The sequence below is a fragment of the Athene noctua genome, chromosome 10 (genome assembly GCF_965140245.1).
Source record: "Athene noctua chromosome 10, bAthNoc1.hap1.1, whole genome shotgun sequence".
In the NCBI taxonomy this organism is placed as follows: Eukaryota; Metazoa; Chordata; class Aves; order Strigiformes; family Strigidae; genus Athene; species Athene noctua.
The window spans coordinates 8,425,044-8,442,742 of record NC_134046.1 but is presented as its reverse complement, the minus strand read 5'-3'; the positions used below and the strand labels follow the sequence as shown (position 1 = coordinate 8,442,742).

Sequence of the window (17,699 nt, the reverse complement as noted above, 5' to 3'; positions counted from 1 at the left end):
AGCCACGGCAAGCTCAGTCCCAACTGAAGCTTAGATAATCAATTCCATGTGATATTTATTTAACATAGGTTGGCAGCAGTGTATTGTGCACTGTCCTGACGAACAGAGGCACAGCTGCAGGTTACAAAAAGGCACTTTGTGCACAGCACACTAAGGAACCGATTCTAGAATTATCCCAGAGCACGGAATGGCCAAAGTTCATGTTTACTATTTTAGAAGTAATTTCAACTTTAGTGTATGAATTCATAGCAGACAAGTTAGTGCTGGTGCATCAAAGAACTGGAATATTTTAGTCAACAGCCTCATGGAATTATTATACATGTTAAACAGTCCAGATAACATCACAAGCGATGAGCATCTGTCAAATGCTTTGCACAAACACCACCAAGGTACAGTTTTGCAGCACTGGACACAACCTCTGTACTAATGCTAAAGTGCTTATTAAACGTAGTAACATTAGTTATGTTGTAGGATGCTTTGCATACATCCACAACGGCAAATGACAGAGCAAACAACTCATTTGTGTCAAACAAGATTGAATCAAGACGAGGAAGAAAACCTTGGCGGCCTTTCAGACAAGACTGAAAAGGATGCAGAAGTTGTGCCCACCAGGTCTTCAACTTTGCTTGTGCAACCAATTGCTTTTAGGACAACAATTTTGATAAGAAATACATCCCCTTGTCTTACTTAGAAAAGCAAAGCTGAAGGCGTGCAACTTGGGGAGGAGGTGTGGAGCCTCCTGCATACTTCATCTTGTGCACACTGTGATACATAAGTCAAAAGGCAGTTTATGTATGAGTTATGTATAACTCAAAAAAACCCAAAAAAACAAATAAACAAAACCCCACACTTTTTTACTGTACAGATCATCAATACTGGAACAGGTCACCCAGAGAAGCTGTGGAGTCTCTGTCTTTAGAGATACTCAAAACCCAATGACACATGGCTCCAAGCAAACTACTCAACATGTCGAGCAAGAGTTGGACGAGATCATCTCCAGAGGCATCACCTCAATGACTCTGTGATTCTACACAGCCACTAGGAAAAACTTAAGCCTGTTGAAAATAACCCTATTCAAAATTTTCAGGACCTGTCCACGTGACAGCCAGTATTAACGGTAAGGATGCTGTAGTTGGCTTTGAGAACCTAGCCTGGATTCAGAAAGCTGCAGTCATATACAGTGCCTTTTTCAGGGGAGCCACACAAGCACTTGCTATTACAGCACACACAAGCGAGTGTTCAAGGAACTGTTCTCCTTGTTTTAAGCATGTTCAAATCTAAATACTTATCTCTCAAATGCCTAAAACTTTCCAATGCCAAGAACTTGAACATTTTCCTTTCCCTCATGTAATAAAAAAAAAAAAAAAACAAACAACACAACACCCAAAAAACCAAACACATAAGCCATCAGAAACTAAACAGGCAGTTAAGTTTTTTTGGGGAAAAAAAACAAAACAAAACAAAACCCTGACTGACAGTGCACTTCCTCTGTTAAACAGAATATACTGAAATTCAGTTAATTCTGCATCTCATGCATTTATCTTTTTCTAGTGAGACTTTTTACTTTTCTAAGTAGTATTTCAACGAAAGTGGAATATATTAAAATCACAGTGTCAGGCTCAGAAGTACATCAGATTTAACAGCCTGCCATATGCTGAACACTCTTCTCCCAATCCAACAACGTGTTCAAACCATGAGCTGAAACTTAAGCACAGTCGTGAGCAGCACAGTTCACGTGCTTAAGGTTTGCTGGATCAGGGTAGAGCACTCCTGTGTTTGTTACAGCCCCAGGGGTGCAACAAGTTTAAACCTACGAGTACAAAACCAATTGAATTATTTAGGATTCTGAAATAAAGAATACCTGGAAGTGTTTTGCAGAACAGAGGTCTGATCAAGGGAGGTCTTTAAATATATGCTTAAACTTCAGCTGGCGTTTAGGTCTGATCTCTTTCAAAGAAGCCTCGGCATGAACGCTGGATGCTTTCTTTAGCTTGCAGCATCCACTATGCCAAGGATTCAAAACACGTTATAGGTGAAAAAAAAAAAAAACAAAAAAAAAACCGGAAGCCTATGGCAGGCATTTGCTCAGGGAGAATGCTTTTGGAGAGACTATATATCATTTTAATATTTCAATTATTCTTGCAACTTCAAACAAGCCAAAGTTATTTCTAAAATTCCAGGTCATAAACCAGCACGTAGGTACCTCCCTGAATTTTAACTCGAATTCATCTAACAAGATACCAGGAAACAGAAAAGAGCCTGTAACCAAAAACTTTGATAAAATTCAGTTAAATTATCCAGATGGTTTTCATTCCACAGAAAATACTAAACCAGCAGTTTGCAGTGCATAGCATTTTCTAAATACACAAAATAAAGAGAAAACAATACACAAGTGGAAAGTGCAAATGCTGAGCCCATTATATTTTTGTTCCGGCAGAAATGCAACACAATCAATGCAATCTTGCAGTTCTAGAGCACACATCTTTCTGCTACCAGGGGCGCTCTGCAACCCTAAGTGCCACCAAACAAAGCATTCTGAGTTTGACCACTTATTTTTCTCCTCTGCTACATGCAGAAAGGAGGAACTGCATTTCCATCACACAGCCCCCAAGACCCAGCATTCCCTACAGCACTACAAGAAGCCAAACAGCAGCTACTGAGCAACCTATATACTTTAGATGACTCTGCGAGCAGCCAAATTTAGCATTTCTCCAAAGCACTGCCTGATTCTGTAGCTCTTAAATACAGGGAAAACTGTCTTAGATTAAATAGTGATTACAGAATTGGAATTTCAAGAGCTGTGGAAGTCCTTGCCACACAAAAATAAACGCACTGAAAAGAGACAAGGACAGATACTGCAATTTTCCGCACTGTGTTATTTAATAAACCTCAATGCAAAGGTATTAAAGTACTGATGAGATACACGCATCAGATAATTGTATGACAACACCAGGAATCATTCAAATCCACCACCAGCAGAATTAGAAAACTAATCAGAAAGATCAGCAAGAGATGAGCCATGGAAAAATATCTCTGCAGTTACAGATGGATATTCATCCCTTTTACATGGCATCTCACTACAACGTTTCATAGCAACGGGGCAGGAGTTATCAGATAGCAAAGGATGAGACTGGTAACCATACAAACCAGTACCATCCTCCAGCTCATAGCACGTCTCAAAAACAGTATGAGAAAACAGGCGAGTGAGCAAACCCAGTACTTATACAAGGAGGAGCTGTAAGAAACCACTAAAGCATTTCTTCTTTAGATCATTAGATGTTTTTTCCTGCAGTACTGCTGGTTCTCCACATCATGGCACAGACAAGAGCATCACCACAATCAGCTGAAGCACAATGATAGAGCGTTGATGCTCTCACAATGCTTTGGGAGAGCAGGAGCTGTCATCTTCCATGTGCCTCTGTGCCTTCCTAAAAGAGCTCCAGTGCCCAGGCTGAGCTGGAGAAGCTCTGGGTAAGAAAACAGTGGGATTACCAGCTGAGACTGCACCCACCATCAGAGATGCTCAGGTTGCAGGTCCCTGCATGAGCCACTTTTTCTCACCAGCCTCCTTTCACTGAGCTGGTAGGCAGCGCAACACGTGGCACAGCAGAACAGCATTCAAGAACACGAGATCATCAGACCTGTTCTTCTGAAGGTCTATTTATAGTCTCAAGTGTTGCTGCAAGGCCAAAGGGTCAACAGTTTCAAAAAGTAAGTCCCTGAAGATCCCACCTGAGACCCAAGAACACACACACACACACACACCCCAGATCGTTGGAAGAGGGAAATTTTGTGCTGTGGAGACCACAGCACTCCAGCACAACTCTTAAAAGCACCTTCTTTAGAAAGGCTAAGTGAGGGATAATTAACAGTCTCCTCCACAAAGGACTCCTTTGGAAAGACAGTAATTACTGCCCACTCAGAGGGATCTCTCACAGAAAGCAGGAGCCTGCTGTAAAGGTAGGATGGCCAATTCCTTTGGGAAATACCAAAAAAGCTGCAAGAAGGACCCTCCTCAGCTCTGCAAACGTGCGCAGCAGCAGCACCAGGCCCCTTCCAGCCAGCTCTGTTCTCTTTACAGGGGTAGCTCCAGCACCTTCAAGATCCCCGTAACAGGTAGATCCATTTCACACTTTTCTACATTACTCAACATGCTCGATAAACAGAAAGCCCTTGCTGGCCCACAGCATCTTCAGGACTAACAGCTCCTACAGCACAGCAAATATCAAAAGCTGTATTAGCTGGGAACCAAATTATCACTTGCAGAATAGTTTTGCAATTAGATTGAAACTGTAAATTGTGCAACGAGCTAAATCAAAAAAACAAGTTTGTGACAGACGCGATCTTGATTTCAGCTCCTGCCTTACTCACTTTACTCCTCTGTAACTCACTTCTACATAGGTTCAATCTTCTCTTGCTGTACCATGAATGATTTCACATTCCTAAAAAATTAAGTGCTCTTAAGAAATAACGTATACTTGTCTCACTCTTAATACACACCTTTGCCTGACAGCTTCCTCATGCATACATACCACTCAGAGAGGCCCTTCGGCCATGAGTACCAGAGTCCATACCACCCTTCAACTTCCTTGCCTTTCTGCAACAATTCAGAAATCTCTGGTTCCTACAACTTTAAACATGTTTTCCCTTCATCTGCGCCCCAAATATCACCATTTGCATTTCAAGCAGGTCTCCATATTCCATGCTGTGACCTCAACTACAGAGATCTGGACAACTACCTTTTAGAAACAGATGGAGCTGAAAACGATCTAATTTATGAACACACCTTCCTTGCCTCCTGGTAGAGCTGTTCCACTTTGTGTAAGTAATTATTTTCTGGAGCAGCATGAAGACCATCCCAGTTAAATGCTCACTCCCTTGTGTTACATCAAGCCACTCTGGCTCCTACCAGTTCAATTAATACTATACAAGGCAAAATGGACTAGCTTCTGCAAAACGGACACCTCAAGAAGCCCACAGTTTACTGGTGTGGGCACTTCAAAGGGTGGTGGACATGCACAATCCCATGTTTTGAGTCACAGAGGAGACTGTAACTCAAAACTTGTGTCCCAAGTAGATAAAGCTGGGGTAGGGGGATGTCGTACTACCTGCTGTTCCTCATGTCTGTAAGAGCAGACCTATCTTTGGCACATCACTCCGAGAAAGGTTTAGCAACAGCTCACCTAGACCAGACAATCGAATCCTCAAGGGACAGCGTTGAACACCAACACCAGCCTCTTACACCCTTCACCGGCTGACTCAGGCAATCCCCCACTCCGCATGCCGGTTTTCACAAGCCTTCTTTGAAGCCACCTTTCCTCCATGCGTTCTGTAAGGAACCCAGACACCTACCTCATGGTTTTTTTTTTAATTCCACTAAGCAGCAGAACAAATAAAAATGAGATGATGCAATACTAAACCAAAGTTCCTCTTATGAATATAGCCCTAGGTGCCCAACAGGATGTGACAGGTGGACAGGCAGGTGAGCCGAGGAGGAGGATGAGGTCACGAAATGAGCAGTTGCACAGCACACTACTAATCTTAAATTCCAAACTCATTATGCACAAGCCTAACAAACAAAGGAGCAGCTTAACAGATTTACAATGTGCCTTCTCCAAGGGTGGAATAATTATTTATCAGATAGCAACCTTCATGTTACAACAGCAATAAATACATAAATGATCCCAGCAACTCTTCTGAACCATGCCTACATCTTCACTAAACAGACTGACATCTGGGATGTGCCTTTGGCTTGGCTGAGCTTGGGTAGAATTGTAAATATTCAGTACAAATAACATAAAGCTTGCTAGACTGAGCAGAAACCCAAACACAGTAGCTAATGGCATCCCAGGGGACCCACTGCAAGAACCCCACACCCCCCTGAACTCCTTCCAGCTTCCAGTGAACAGCCTGGAAGAGTTTTTGCCCTTTGCTTTTCTGTGAGATCATTCTGTCCTGCATGTGTAATATCATTCTGATGTCATTCTCTCAGGTTGCAACTGTTATCCAGGCTGAAGTCCATAGAAATTATAAAAAGGGGCTGTACCTCTGTATTCCTAGTTTGGCTTTAGAGCTGCGTATTACCACACAGGGACACATTCAGAAAAAGCACTTCCTAAGTCATATTTTATACAAACTCTCTCCTCCTTTGTTTAGGTAAAACACAAAGAATCCTGAAAGGAAATAGTAAATGTGCACAAAACATGCTCAGCCAGGCTCCCTCACTCAGATATCCTAACGATCCTTTTTGATCTCTATGTCCTATTCAGACTTCCCAGTTTGAAGTTACAGGACCACAATGCCCCCCTTGCCCATATTACCCATCACTTGCCATCTGACAGCTTCCAAAGTCTGCTCCCACCTTCTTTTCCCAACCTGAAACAGTTCCCATCTGATTTAGCTCCATCTCAAGTTTTTTAGCTAGCTGCTTCTCCTCCAGAAAGTATCACAGTAATTCCTATTTTCTGTATGTGTTTACACAGTACAGCAGGAGAGCTGGCAGTAAGATTAGTAACAATTATTCATCATTCGTGTCTCCATTCTCTGAAGCACCCTTCATTTGGGACATTCTGGTTTTCCCACCATTTCTTGTTACTTTTCTCTGGTCTCCAGACCTCACCGCCCCTGCCCTACTAGGTGTCTACTATTCATACAGCAGTTTGTGTTCTCACAGATTGCAAAGACAAGAAGCGTATCTCAGCATCCCAGGGTTACAGGCAAGCTTTGACAATACAGCATCTTGTTACTGGAGTGATGCTTTAAACACATTAAACTTGTCAAGCTTCCAGTGCCTAAATATCTCAAAGACAATCAACATCTTTCCAGGCACCCAAAACACTAATCTTCACCATGTAAAGTCCTTTTCACCTCAGGATTCATCACAAATAAATTCTTTAGTGTAAGAGTAGGCCAAACCAGGCACATAATCCTTGCGCAGACAAATGAAGCTTGCCTTTGTAGGTTTGAACAGATACAAATCTCCCTCCTACCCCCTGCACCTTCACAAGCAGTCTCACAAGATGGTCTGAGAAGACCATCCCCACCCAGCACGGCTCACCCAGCCACACCAGCCTAAGCAGCAGGTTCAGGTGGTTTTACACCCATTTTGTGTCAAAGGAGCAGCACAAACAGAGGTGCAACGTACCTGTGAAAGTAGATCACCCTTTTTTGGGAAGCATTTAAGGAGGATGAATCCAGTTCTTCCAAGAGATGGGAACTGCCGCATCATCTCAAATGCGACTGTTTCCCTCAGCAGAAACATCCCTATGAAATACCGACTGCGGGATTGATCTCCAGCCGCCTGACACCATACCTGTGGTATTCTAGAGCAAGAGAAAAAGGGTCTGAAAAAAAGGTATTTGTTTGTTCTTGATGCTCATTTCTCCAAGTAATACAGAATTCATAAACTCCACATCTGCAAATGTATGCCTGCCTACATTGTAAATGAATAATCTTCATGGGAACTGATTTAAAAAAAAAAACTTGTTTACTGTTAGAGGCTGTTAATTACAACATTAAAATACTAGCCTGAACCCTACATTAAACTTGCATTCTGTTTTACATAGCAGTATAGGTAACAATCATCACAGCAAGCAGCTCTGTTGGCTCGTGCTGGAAGAAATAATTATACAGCACAGCAACACATTTTTGCCCTTCAACCTGCCAGTCCAGTCCACGCCGCAGCTGTGAGCAGCAGGTCAGGGCGGAGAAGCCTACAGAGGCTTTCTACATAATCACTTACCACCGAAGAAAAAAAAAGCTATAAACCACCAGACCCTGGCTTGCATACTTGGCAGAAAGCTGCTAACACAAACATTACAGCAGCCCTTGCAGCAGAGACATTACCAGAAAAAATGAGCTCGATCCAAAGGCACTATTAGTGGTTAAAGTATTAGCTGGAAGTTGTATTGCAAGCCTTCCTCATTAATTTTCACAGGTTTTATACTTGTACCAGTGATACCCACACCATTCTCTTTCCCTTGGACACTCCTATGTTCTCTTTGAAACACATTCCCAGGTGAAGGCCACAGAGGTCAACGACTGGGGCCTATGCAAGTCACAAGCTGAAATTCTGGCCAAAGATACTGGGACAAAGCCCTTTCAAAAGACACCCCAAAATTACTAGTGCCCATCCACAGCAAGCAGACCCTTGGCATGTCTAACACTGCAAACTGCATGCAACTTCTACCTTGGAGATGGGCTGGAGGACAGGCTGCTCTGTTTCAGACTGTATTAACAGTCTTCAGTCCCAGTGAACCTAAATATTTCAATCTTGACACTCAAAGCAGCCTCAGCCTTTTTCCAGCTGTTGCAGATAAAGCAGTAGCATTGTTATATTATGAATATGCAACAACGTTTCTTTTCCTGTGGTGTTTTTCCCCAGTTTGAAGTGTAAAACTACATGCAAGTCAATAGTCCTGTTACTGTTTAGTTGTTGGGATTATCAAAAATAAATAAATAAAATAACCAGTTCTAGCATAATAGGATAGTGATGCAATGGTTAACAGTCCAGCAAAATCTGCCATGCCATGCTGCTTAATCATGTTGTCTTTGTACCAGCAAAAATCATATTAAAAGACAGTTAATGTTACCAAACAAAAATGTTACAACCAATGTATTTCAAAAACTTTTTGAATCCAAAATAGAACAAGACAGACAATAATGGCCAAGAGCCTGACCAGCTTAATGGAAGTTGGACTCTCATTTTGTTCTCAACACTGAAACAGCAAATTATTCTCAGAAGACAATTAACAGCCAACACGCAATTTCAATTTTTAGCTGAAAAGTAAACAGAAAATTACTCCTTCCGTTTCATTTTTGAAGTCTTTAAGTGTATTGCTTTAGAAACCAAAGCCAGAAACAGGAGGACAGGATAGTAAGTGTCGGAACAGGTTTCTCCTGCACCCTCATTTTTAAGCAGCTGTACAGATTTCTTACCATTACATTTTTAATCATAGAATGTAACGAGAGGCTGGATTTGTTTATAAAGTAATGCATCTGCAAGTCTCTTCTGCTCTCGTTTCCCAGTTTTCTTCTAGATCCTGACCAAACCATACAGCAGGAGTTAGTCATGCTGCCTACCACCATGCTGGAAAGGACCTCTGATGCACCACCCTACGTGCCAAATAAAAACATACACAGCACAGAATAAGCTCTGCAATGATTTCTTAATCACAACTGGTAGATTCACAGCAGCCCCAAAAATCCTACTCCAGAGGCTTATGGAATTACCTCCACTACATGTGGGCAAACGAGCAGTGCCAGGGGCACCTCAACTATCCATCAGCAGGGCTGCATCTGTTTATTTTCAGTCATTCAAAAGGCAGAAGAATACATTGATTCAAATTATCACCTAGATTCTCTATATCGATAGCAGCCAGCTAGGGAAGCTTCCTGCTCACCAGAAAAGTGTAATTTATTTCATGCAGAGTGCATACATACTTACACACAACTAATACAGCCAGCAGTCTGATAAATAAAAAGAAAATACATGTGCATGCTAAAAGGTGCACAGTCAGTGCAGTCAGCTCAGGCTCAAAATATCCGTGCACTCTCTGATCAGCCTGGCAGCTAAACAAAATCCTCCCGAGGAAAGCAGGCCAGGGAAGCAAAAAGGTGACGTTCAATAGTTTGTATCAAAGCAAATGCTGAACTGAATTTCATGGGCTATTTCTGTTTCCTTGCTAAACAGCAAAGGCCTACTGCAAATAACAGTTTCACAGAAGAGAAAAGGTCAGCAAGGATCTCTCACCATGGAAAACGCTCTGCTACAGACAGGGAGCAGCACCGGCTCCCAGTATAAGGAAATATAAAGAAATACTGCTTATTGTCTCCATATGTTTATACAATAGACACTCCAATCGCACCCTTTCCTTTTAAGACTGTTTTCAAAAATAACAAAGTACAAAAAGATGTGGCGGGGGTTTCCTTCCCAGCGAAGCAAATTTGAGGTGCAAAATAAACATGGGATTATTGACTCACTAACAAAAATGTTACCAAGAGATTTCAGAGACATACTTTTGGCTTAGCTCTACTCCCACTGATGTCGGTTAAGACTTTTACCATTGACTTCAGGCAGCGCTAGCCTACATATCACTTTAAACTCAGCTATTATTACCTTTTAGTTTAAAATATGTACTGTTCCTCTGGAACAGACGGAAAAATATTTCAGGAACTTTTTAAATCTGTTCCTCCAAGATACATTTTTTTTTTTTTTTTAAACACACTGAGACACGGTTCCTGGATGCAAGCACATGTGACCTGTTCTAAATAAAGGATATTTTCCACTTCTTGCACAACTGGAACAGATATAAGCAGTAGCTTGAACAAACTGCATTGCAGAACCCAACCAGAATATAAAACACTTGAATAAGATCCATAAATAGCAGTAATATGAAAAGACTACCTCCAATAGGGCACAAACTCAATGTTGAGAAGCCTAATGTAATCAAGTACAAATTTAATCAGGCTGCAAAGTTCATTTACAAAATTAAATTTGATCATCTGCAGACTGAGGCACTTTACAAAAGTCCTCTTTGGCTCCAGAGTAAGTACACATTTCAAAAATGTGTGCCTCTTTGGTGAAATTAATATTTCCTCAACAAACACTGTGTATTAAAAGGGAAGTTTTAACTAAATCAAGATGTCAATGTTTAGCACAGGACAAGAAAAGGGGGAGAAACAAAAAAAAAAAAAAAAAGTGCTTTACAGAGGATCCTTACTGGATGAACATGAGGTACTAGCTGATATAAGTAAAATATAGGAGATATACATTAAAAAAAACAAATTTAGACACCAGGAATTGTGGTAATTTTATAAAAACTTCACTGCTTTAATAATGACAAACTCTACATCTCAATGCTATTCATAAAGCAAGAATAATCTTCCTAAAAAACTATCCTGTAACATAAAAGCATTTCCCAATAATTTTTTCCACTAAAAATACTTCAGTAACTGCATCATTCAGGTGCTTTTTAACCAGTCTGAAAACAAATAAGATTGGAAAAGAAAACAGCAAATAGTACAAATAGTAATTTACCTGCAGGTACATGGTTTTATTAAGGCAGTAAATTACATCAACTGACAAAAATTTGCTGGCACTTGCTAGGCTGCATGTATCATCCAAAGGGACACACATTAGAGAGAAAAGCAATTGAATATAAAATTTTTTTGCTGCATTTGGCACACCTGGGTTAGTTCAGATCGCCTTGCACAGAGGCAGACTGTAAAGTCTTTACTTCCAGACACCAGTTTGATATCCAAAACATTGCTTTAATATGTCAAATGATTTAAAGAATCCACATTAGCAGTATAATAGATGGAACTTAAGCCTACAGCGCCCTGATGACTGCATGGAGATGCATCAGGATCTGTGCTTACTTTTGGTAATAACTGATTACCAGAAAATAAAACTCCATTGATTTCACTGTGCACTGCTTGTACCAGAAAACTTATTTACTTTTTCATTACACAAACACATACATATTTAAGTGTATGCACTTATAAATTAAAACTATGATCCTTTGGAAATACGTCAGAAGAGGAATAAAGTATGAATGTGAGGGGGAAAAAAAATAAATCTCGTCGTCTTACTGGCTAGTCATAAAGTCCAGCTTCCTCCCACAGTGAAAAGTGACTCTGGAGAAACCAAAGTGACTGAAAATTCTTCTCAGTTTTCAAAGACATTCAACCACAGTGAATTCCAGAGAACCCTTAAATGCAGCTAGCACTTAGCACAAGAAGCTAACTTCTCATGAGTCTGAGGGGTTTAGGAAATATGGTTGGCACTGATGTATCTCAGTTCCATGTATTCTCTTCATCCCTTGTGATTAAAGCTTTTTGCTGGGCTTACATTTTTCCTTGGCCTGTAGCATTCAATTGTGGCTTGGCCTAAGTTAGTACAGTATTTACTGCAAAAAGCTTTTATTATCGGACCCCTTGCGGCTTTGGATTGCAGAACTGAATTATGAAATATGGAGTAACTGCAAGGGCACACTGAAGAGGAGAAACCCTTAACTGGATGTCATATATTGGAAAACAAGCAATCTGGGAGGAAGTGAATAGGAGAGTTTTACTCTGTGAAAGACAGCAGTATCGTCAGGGCTGAGTTAAACTGGGCAACAAAAAAAGTTTCTTCTTGGTTCAGAGCACCGGCACTCTTACATTTTTCTGAGCTGGATGGCTTTTTCTATGTACTCACAATTTCAGCTGCTATGAGTAAGCCAAGGATGCTTCTCACCTCATGGTTAAAACAGATCAGAAAAAGGCCTGAACGTTGCTAGGAAATCAGCAGTTCTCACCAGGGAAAAACAGTAGATTGCTATTTAAACTCATCTCCTAACATCAGCTATTGCCTCTGGTTTACGGGCTCCCCAGGCACCTTTCCAGAACAAGGCTGTGGAGAAGACAGCAAGGAAGCAATTCCCATGGCCACAGTCCCATCGCTACACCACGCTGACCTGGTGCTGTTCCACTGACTGCTGTGCAATTACTCCTGATTTACATCCACAGGAGAAAGCAGGGTGATGTTGGATATCCTTGATAATCATCAGTCAGACTGGTTTCAGGCCTGAGCAAAGCTGAAGGACTACAGAAGTCCTCTTAGATTACAATCTGCACATCATAAAGCAAACAGGTTTGTGAGCAACTTTTGCCTCCTGTTATCACCAAGTTTTATCAGCCTGGCTCCAGGGACAGGTTTATATGGACCTGGCAGGGGCCCCTGGCTCCTTTGCTTCTTCATCTCCCACAAGACCAGGAAGACAACCAAGACTCTACCTGGAGGTAAGAGCTGTACGTGAGCTGGGCAGGCTCCACGCTGAGGTTAACATGTCAGTTCACTATCTGACAGAAAAAACATGGGTTGTTATTTCACCCTCGGGGCTCCCTCTTCACGTATGCATGGGAATGTGCAGAGAGACATGAGGCAGACTGGGACAAACTGGTCACTTCTCCTACCCAACAAATCCTCCTGAAACATTGGCACAGATGTTGGCCCGAGGCACCACCAGGATGTCAGGATGACTGACACAGGGGTCCCTTTAAACCTGAAGGTGGGCAGTGCTGGCTCTGCAGGAGTAGAAGGTGAGAAGGTGCTGTGGCAATTCACTCTAGAGACGTTTGAAGTGACAACATCTAGAAGATGGCCAAATACTCCAGTGCTTCAACACAGAGTATCTTTATATCAGTTTCCCCCTGAGAGACGTGAACAACACAGGGACACATTCAGGACTCAAAGCATTAAGTCACAGGAATTAAAAGCAGTTGGAACATCTGTGCAGGGTGACATGCAGACCTGCTATCTGTGCTCCATGCCCATACTATCTGAAGACAGAGACAAACTCCTGACAACAAAGCGGATGACCATAAAGGGACAAATCCTGCATGCCAGTTCAAACCCACAGCTGGCTCAAACAGGGCTATTTGACAATGCTGCAGTTGTCACGCTCTGCCCCACAACTGCTGCACTCCACCGGCGGCGAAGGTACTGAACCTGAAGCCCTATGGGTCTCCCAGCTGCCTCCATCACAGCTGGAACCCACCACTGCAGGTGAACCCAATTTCTCTGCGCTGTCATCTCTCCACACATCACTCTGGCTCCCAGCTAATTACCTGGGTAACGGCAACCTCCCCACACAGCCTCGGAGGGCAGAGGAGTTCTGGCAGCTTTGGTGAGGTTGGCTAGCCTGGCAGGCTGTACACAACCGCCACTACGTGCATCGCTTCTTGGCAATACCAAAGGTTCAACACGAGACAGGGCTGCTCTGAAGACAGGCTGTATGAGGTGGCCCCCCATTTGCCAGTCCTTGCAACAGTGACAGAATTTTTAGCATCTTCTGCTACAACTCCAGTGTAAGCATTCAGAACCCGATCAAAATTTCATTTATTTACTCTGAAGTCTGTCTGACAGGCTGCACAACCTCAGCTCATTCCAGTACAACTGTTTAAAAATATTTACCTTCTCATTCATTTGTCAAATTCATGCACAAACGTACGAAGAGCACCGTTCCAAAATAAAAACCATGCCAGACTTGATTACGAACAAGACAGACTCACAGCAACAGCCTTTTATGCTCGATTGAGTACTACTTAGGGGAGTGTTGTGATGAAATGGAGGGTTCGTTACCGCCAGAGTACTTTGAATGAAAGAGCAGTGGGAGAAACATGCCACTGCTGACAAGGTAGATACTCAAGGCACGGGAGAGCACTTATTTTGCTTTCTTTTTCCAGCACTAGGATGGAAAGCAGGTACCTAACACCCTGCAAGGGAGAGAAACACATATCGCCGTATTTCCCTTTAAGGGCCCTATCTATGCAACGCAGCCGCTCCAGATAAAAATAAAGCATCTATCTCGGGGAGAAAACACTTCAGGGAGAAAGCGGCGCACCTAGGCAAAAGTTTACAGTCCCCAAGAACTAGTAACAAACCTGCTCTCAAAGTCAAAACAAAACCCACAAACCCCCAGAACAGCCTTCCGTGCCCCAAGACCTTGCAACAACTCTGCAGCTTGGCGCTGACCCCACCCGAGTGCCGCCGCACCTGACGGGCAAGGGGGTGGGGAGGGGAACACACACGGCGGGGGGCGGGAGCGACGCTCACCGGGGGCAGGTGCCCCGAGAACTCGTGTCCCGTGTGTGTGTCCGCTCCGCGCTCCGAGGAGCCCACGGGCGGCGGGGGCTGCCCCGGCGTGACAGCGAGGCCCCGCACGGCCAACAATGCCCTTTACATAACGCCGGCCCGGCCCGCCCTCCCGCCCAACAACGCCGCTATTATGGCAGGAAGCGCTAAATGGCCGCCCCGCTGCGCACGATGCCTCCCCTCAGCGCGGCGACGAGGGGGGGGGCCGTATTTTTAGCCTTTCCAAACGGCCTTGACCGAACGCGGGGCCCCGTCCAAACGGGCGGCCGGCCGCCCCACCTGCTCTTGAGGGGCTGGCTCTTCAGCTCGTAGTAGGTCTTGGGCTCCTCGTGGAACTCCTCGCCCACCTCGAAGTCCGGCACGATCCCCGACTCCGCCTGCATCGTCGCCGCCGCCGCTGCGAGAGGGAGAGACGGGAGGTTACCGCCGCCGCGCCGAGCCCCGCCGCGCCGCCCGCTCCCGCTCCCGCTCCCACACACACAGACAGCGCCGCCGCCCGCCCCGCCTGGGACTTGTAGTCCGCCCCGGGGCCGGCCCGGCCGCCTCCGCCCGCTGCGCACTACAACTCCCGCCGGGCCGCGCCGGGAAGGGCCGGGCCGGGCCGTGCCCGCCGCTGTCAGCCGGGGGCGCCGAGCCGTGCCCGCCACCTGCCGCCCCCCTCCGCGCCCCCGCCCCGCCTCTGAGCGCTGACGTCACGCGGCTCTGACGACAGGCGGCCGCCAGCGGGGCCGCGCGTGACGTCACGCCTGCCCACGGCTGGGGGAGGGCGGCGGGTCCCCCCACAACCCCGTCACGGAGGGACGAAGGCGAAGGGGCTCGTCACCCTCACACCCGCGGAAAGGTCTGGCGAGGGCCGTGGCGGACGTCCCCGCGCAGGCCTTGGCCCTGTCGGGGTCCCGCGGCGGGGATGGGGGTTCCTCAAGCAGAGGGGGACGTGACGGCTTTGAACACACGCAGCGGAGGATCCAGAGGGGACAGAGAGTGTGACACTTACGCTCATTTATTTTCCCGGGTACAAAAGGGATGGGTGTTCCATCCCAGGACTGTGCAGTTTGCAGAATAAACTCTCAGCACGAGAATTTGTAGCACTACGAGGCTTTCTTCAAACTTTGCCTTTATAAATAGGCAAAAGCTCATAAACGTTGTGAAGAAAGGTGCGGTAAAATTAGACATTCGAGAGCCGGCTGGATTTAGATTATTTGCAGCGGAAATTTTTTAATGCCGCCTCGTCTTCCAGATTGCCTCCTGCAGGATTAGGAAACTAAGAGGAGGTAATCTTTGAGTGCAGAGTTAAATCTCCGCCACGCTCCATCGTATTCGCGACAGGCACCGGGGAGAACTGGAGCGGGAGGGTGGACGAGGAGATCTCGGCACAGGGGGATTCGGGTGGTCTCGGGGATCGGGGACAGCCCTGCTCAGCCCCTGTGGGTGACAGGGTTGGTCCCTCCTTGGGTTCAAACACCCTGGGGATGAAGGGTCTCATTCTGGACTTGTTAAATGATGCTCTTTGGTCCTTTCTTGTTTTCTTCAGATTGGGGTTTCCGTGGGAGGCCACGGTGCTGCAGAGAGCTGGATTTTGGGATCAGGGCTCTGTTCCTGTGCTCACGAGGGGCCGTGTATCAGCACTGTCTGTCAGGATGTTCCCCTTTACAATACAGTGGGCAAGAAACCTTCCTCAGCTCTGTCCCGTCTCCTTGCCTGCTGTGACATTAGGGTGACAGGGATCTTCCAGTTCAGAAATTTCACTAATGGCATTTCCCCAGAGCTTTGACCTCACTACATAAAGTCACAGCACAACTCAGAAGGCCCAGGACACTTGAGGATGCTGTTGATAACTGATGCCAAATAATTCTGGTGCCATCATATTACTCACAGCTAAAATCACATCATTCCTGTTGTATCAGCACAGCACCACCAACTCCAGCAGACGAGATAAGCCAGGAAAGAGGCTTTTCCACATGTCTTTTTCCTGAGCCACAACTGCCAAAGCTCCTTGGTACTACACCAGGGACTGCTCACACTGGACAGCCAGGACCCCCGGTCACTTCAGACAATTCAAGATTTGATGAAATAAATGAAAGAATATTAGCTTGTTTTAGAAATTTAGGTCCCATATTATTATGCAGCTGCCAAACTCCAAGCAATGACTTAAGAGCAAGAGTAATTACTTTAATGAATCAGATACAAGTTGGATAAGGCCCTGAAGAATGTTCTTTTGAGCCCACATTGGCAGATGGCTGGGATAGCTCAACAGAGGAGTAGGCTTGCTAACAGTGCTTTGGGGGGGAAAAAAAAAAGCAACCAACAAACAAACAATTAAAAACTTATTAAAAACCCAGCACTAAGCTACGTTTACAGCCTGAGCTTCTGTGGGTTAGAGGGTGTTTCTGATGAACTGCATTTTCATGAGTGAACAAATGCTATGTGATTTGATGCAATGGAGTAAGCAGCAGGACTCATCCCTTCGTAATTTCTATTTTTCCAGGGGTAAAAATTAGATATTCTCCTCTACTGTTCGAAATGTACAGCTTTTATTTACAGCGCGTGTTCTAAAGAACTGATATCTAGTGTGCAAATATATGTCTTAGGCAATGCTGCTTCACCTGAGATACCGCAGCTTCAGTAGGGCTGGTGTGTGCAGCTCACAGGGAGAGAGGAAGCTGGTTTTCTTTTCATCAGACCTTGAAGCTTTTATTTCTGTCTTTCATCCCTCCTCGACACAATGCAAAGTTTATATTTGATGTTTGGATGGGGGCAATTGCTCATTGCACCTGGGTTAATTGAGATCTTCACGCTGTTTTGCTGAGTCATACAAAGCTTTCTTCTATTCATGGTAGATGACATGTGTATGTATAATATTTTTTTAGTTTATCTTTCAGGGCAAAGGAACAATATTTCCACTGTGCCTAAGCAGGATACTAATATGTAAGCATGCCCCAAAACAAACATGATGCTTAAAGATGAATCCTGTTATGCCAATATTGCAGTTAGATTGCCATAAAGAAAATTAAATTAAACCTAAAATACACATTAGGTGAAATTAAAGACAAACACTATTGTG

At 44.4% G+C, this 17,699-nt stretch overlaps 1 protein-coding gene across 4 annotated transcripts in view; it reads right to left on the bottom strand.

The window, feature by feature from the left end:
- MITF (melanocyte inducing transcription factor) overlaps positions 1-15,290 on the bottom strand; it is a 110,944-nt gene extending 95,654 nt beyond the window's left edge. For all 4 annotated transcript variants that reach the window (XM_074913890.1, XM_074913891.1, XM_074913894.1 and 1 more), the window contains exon 1: positions 14,918-15,290. In XM_074913890.1, coding sequence (XP_074769991.1) covers positions 14,918-15,021 — 104 coding nt within the window. In that variant the 5' untranslated portion in view covers positions 15,022-15,290. The remainder of the gene's footprint in view (positions 1-14,917) is intronic.
- Between the last annotated feature and the right edge of the window lie 2,409 nt (positions 15,291-17,699).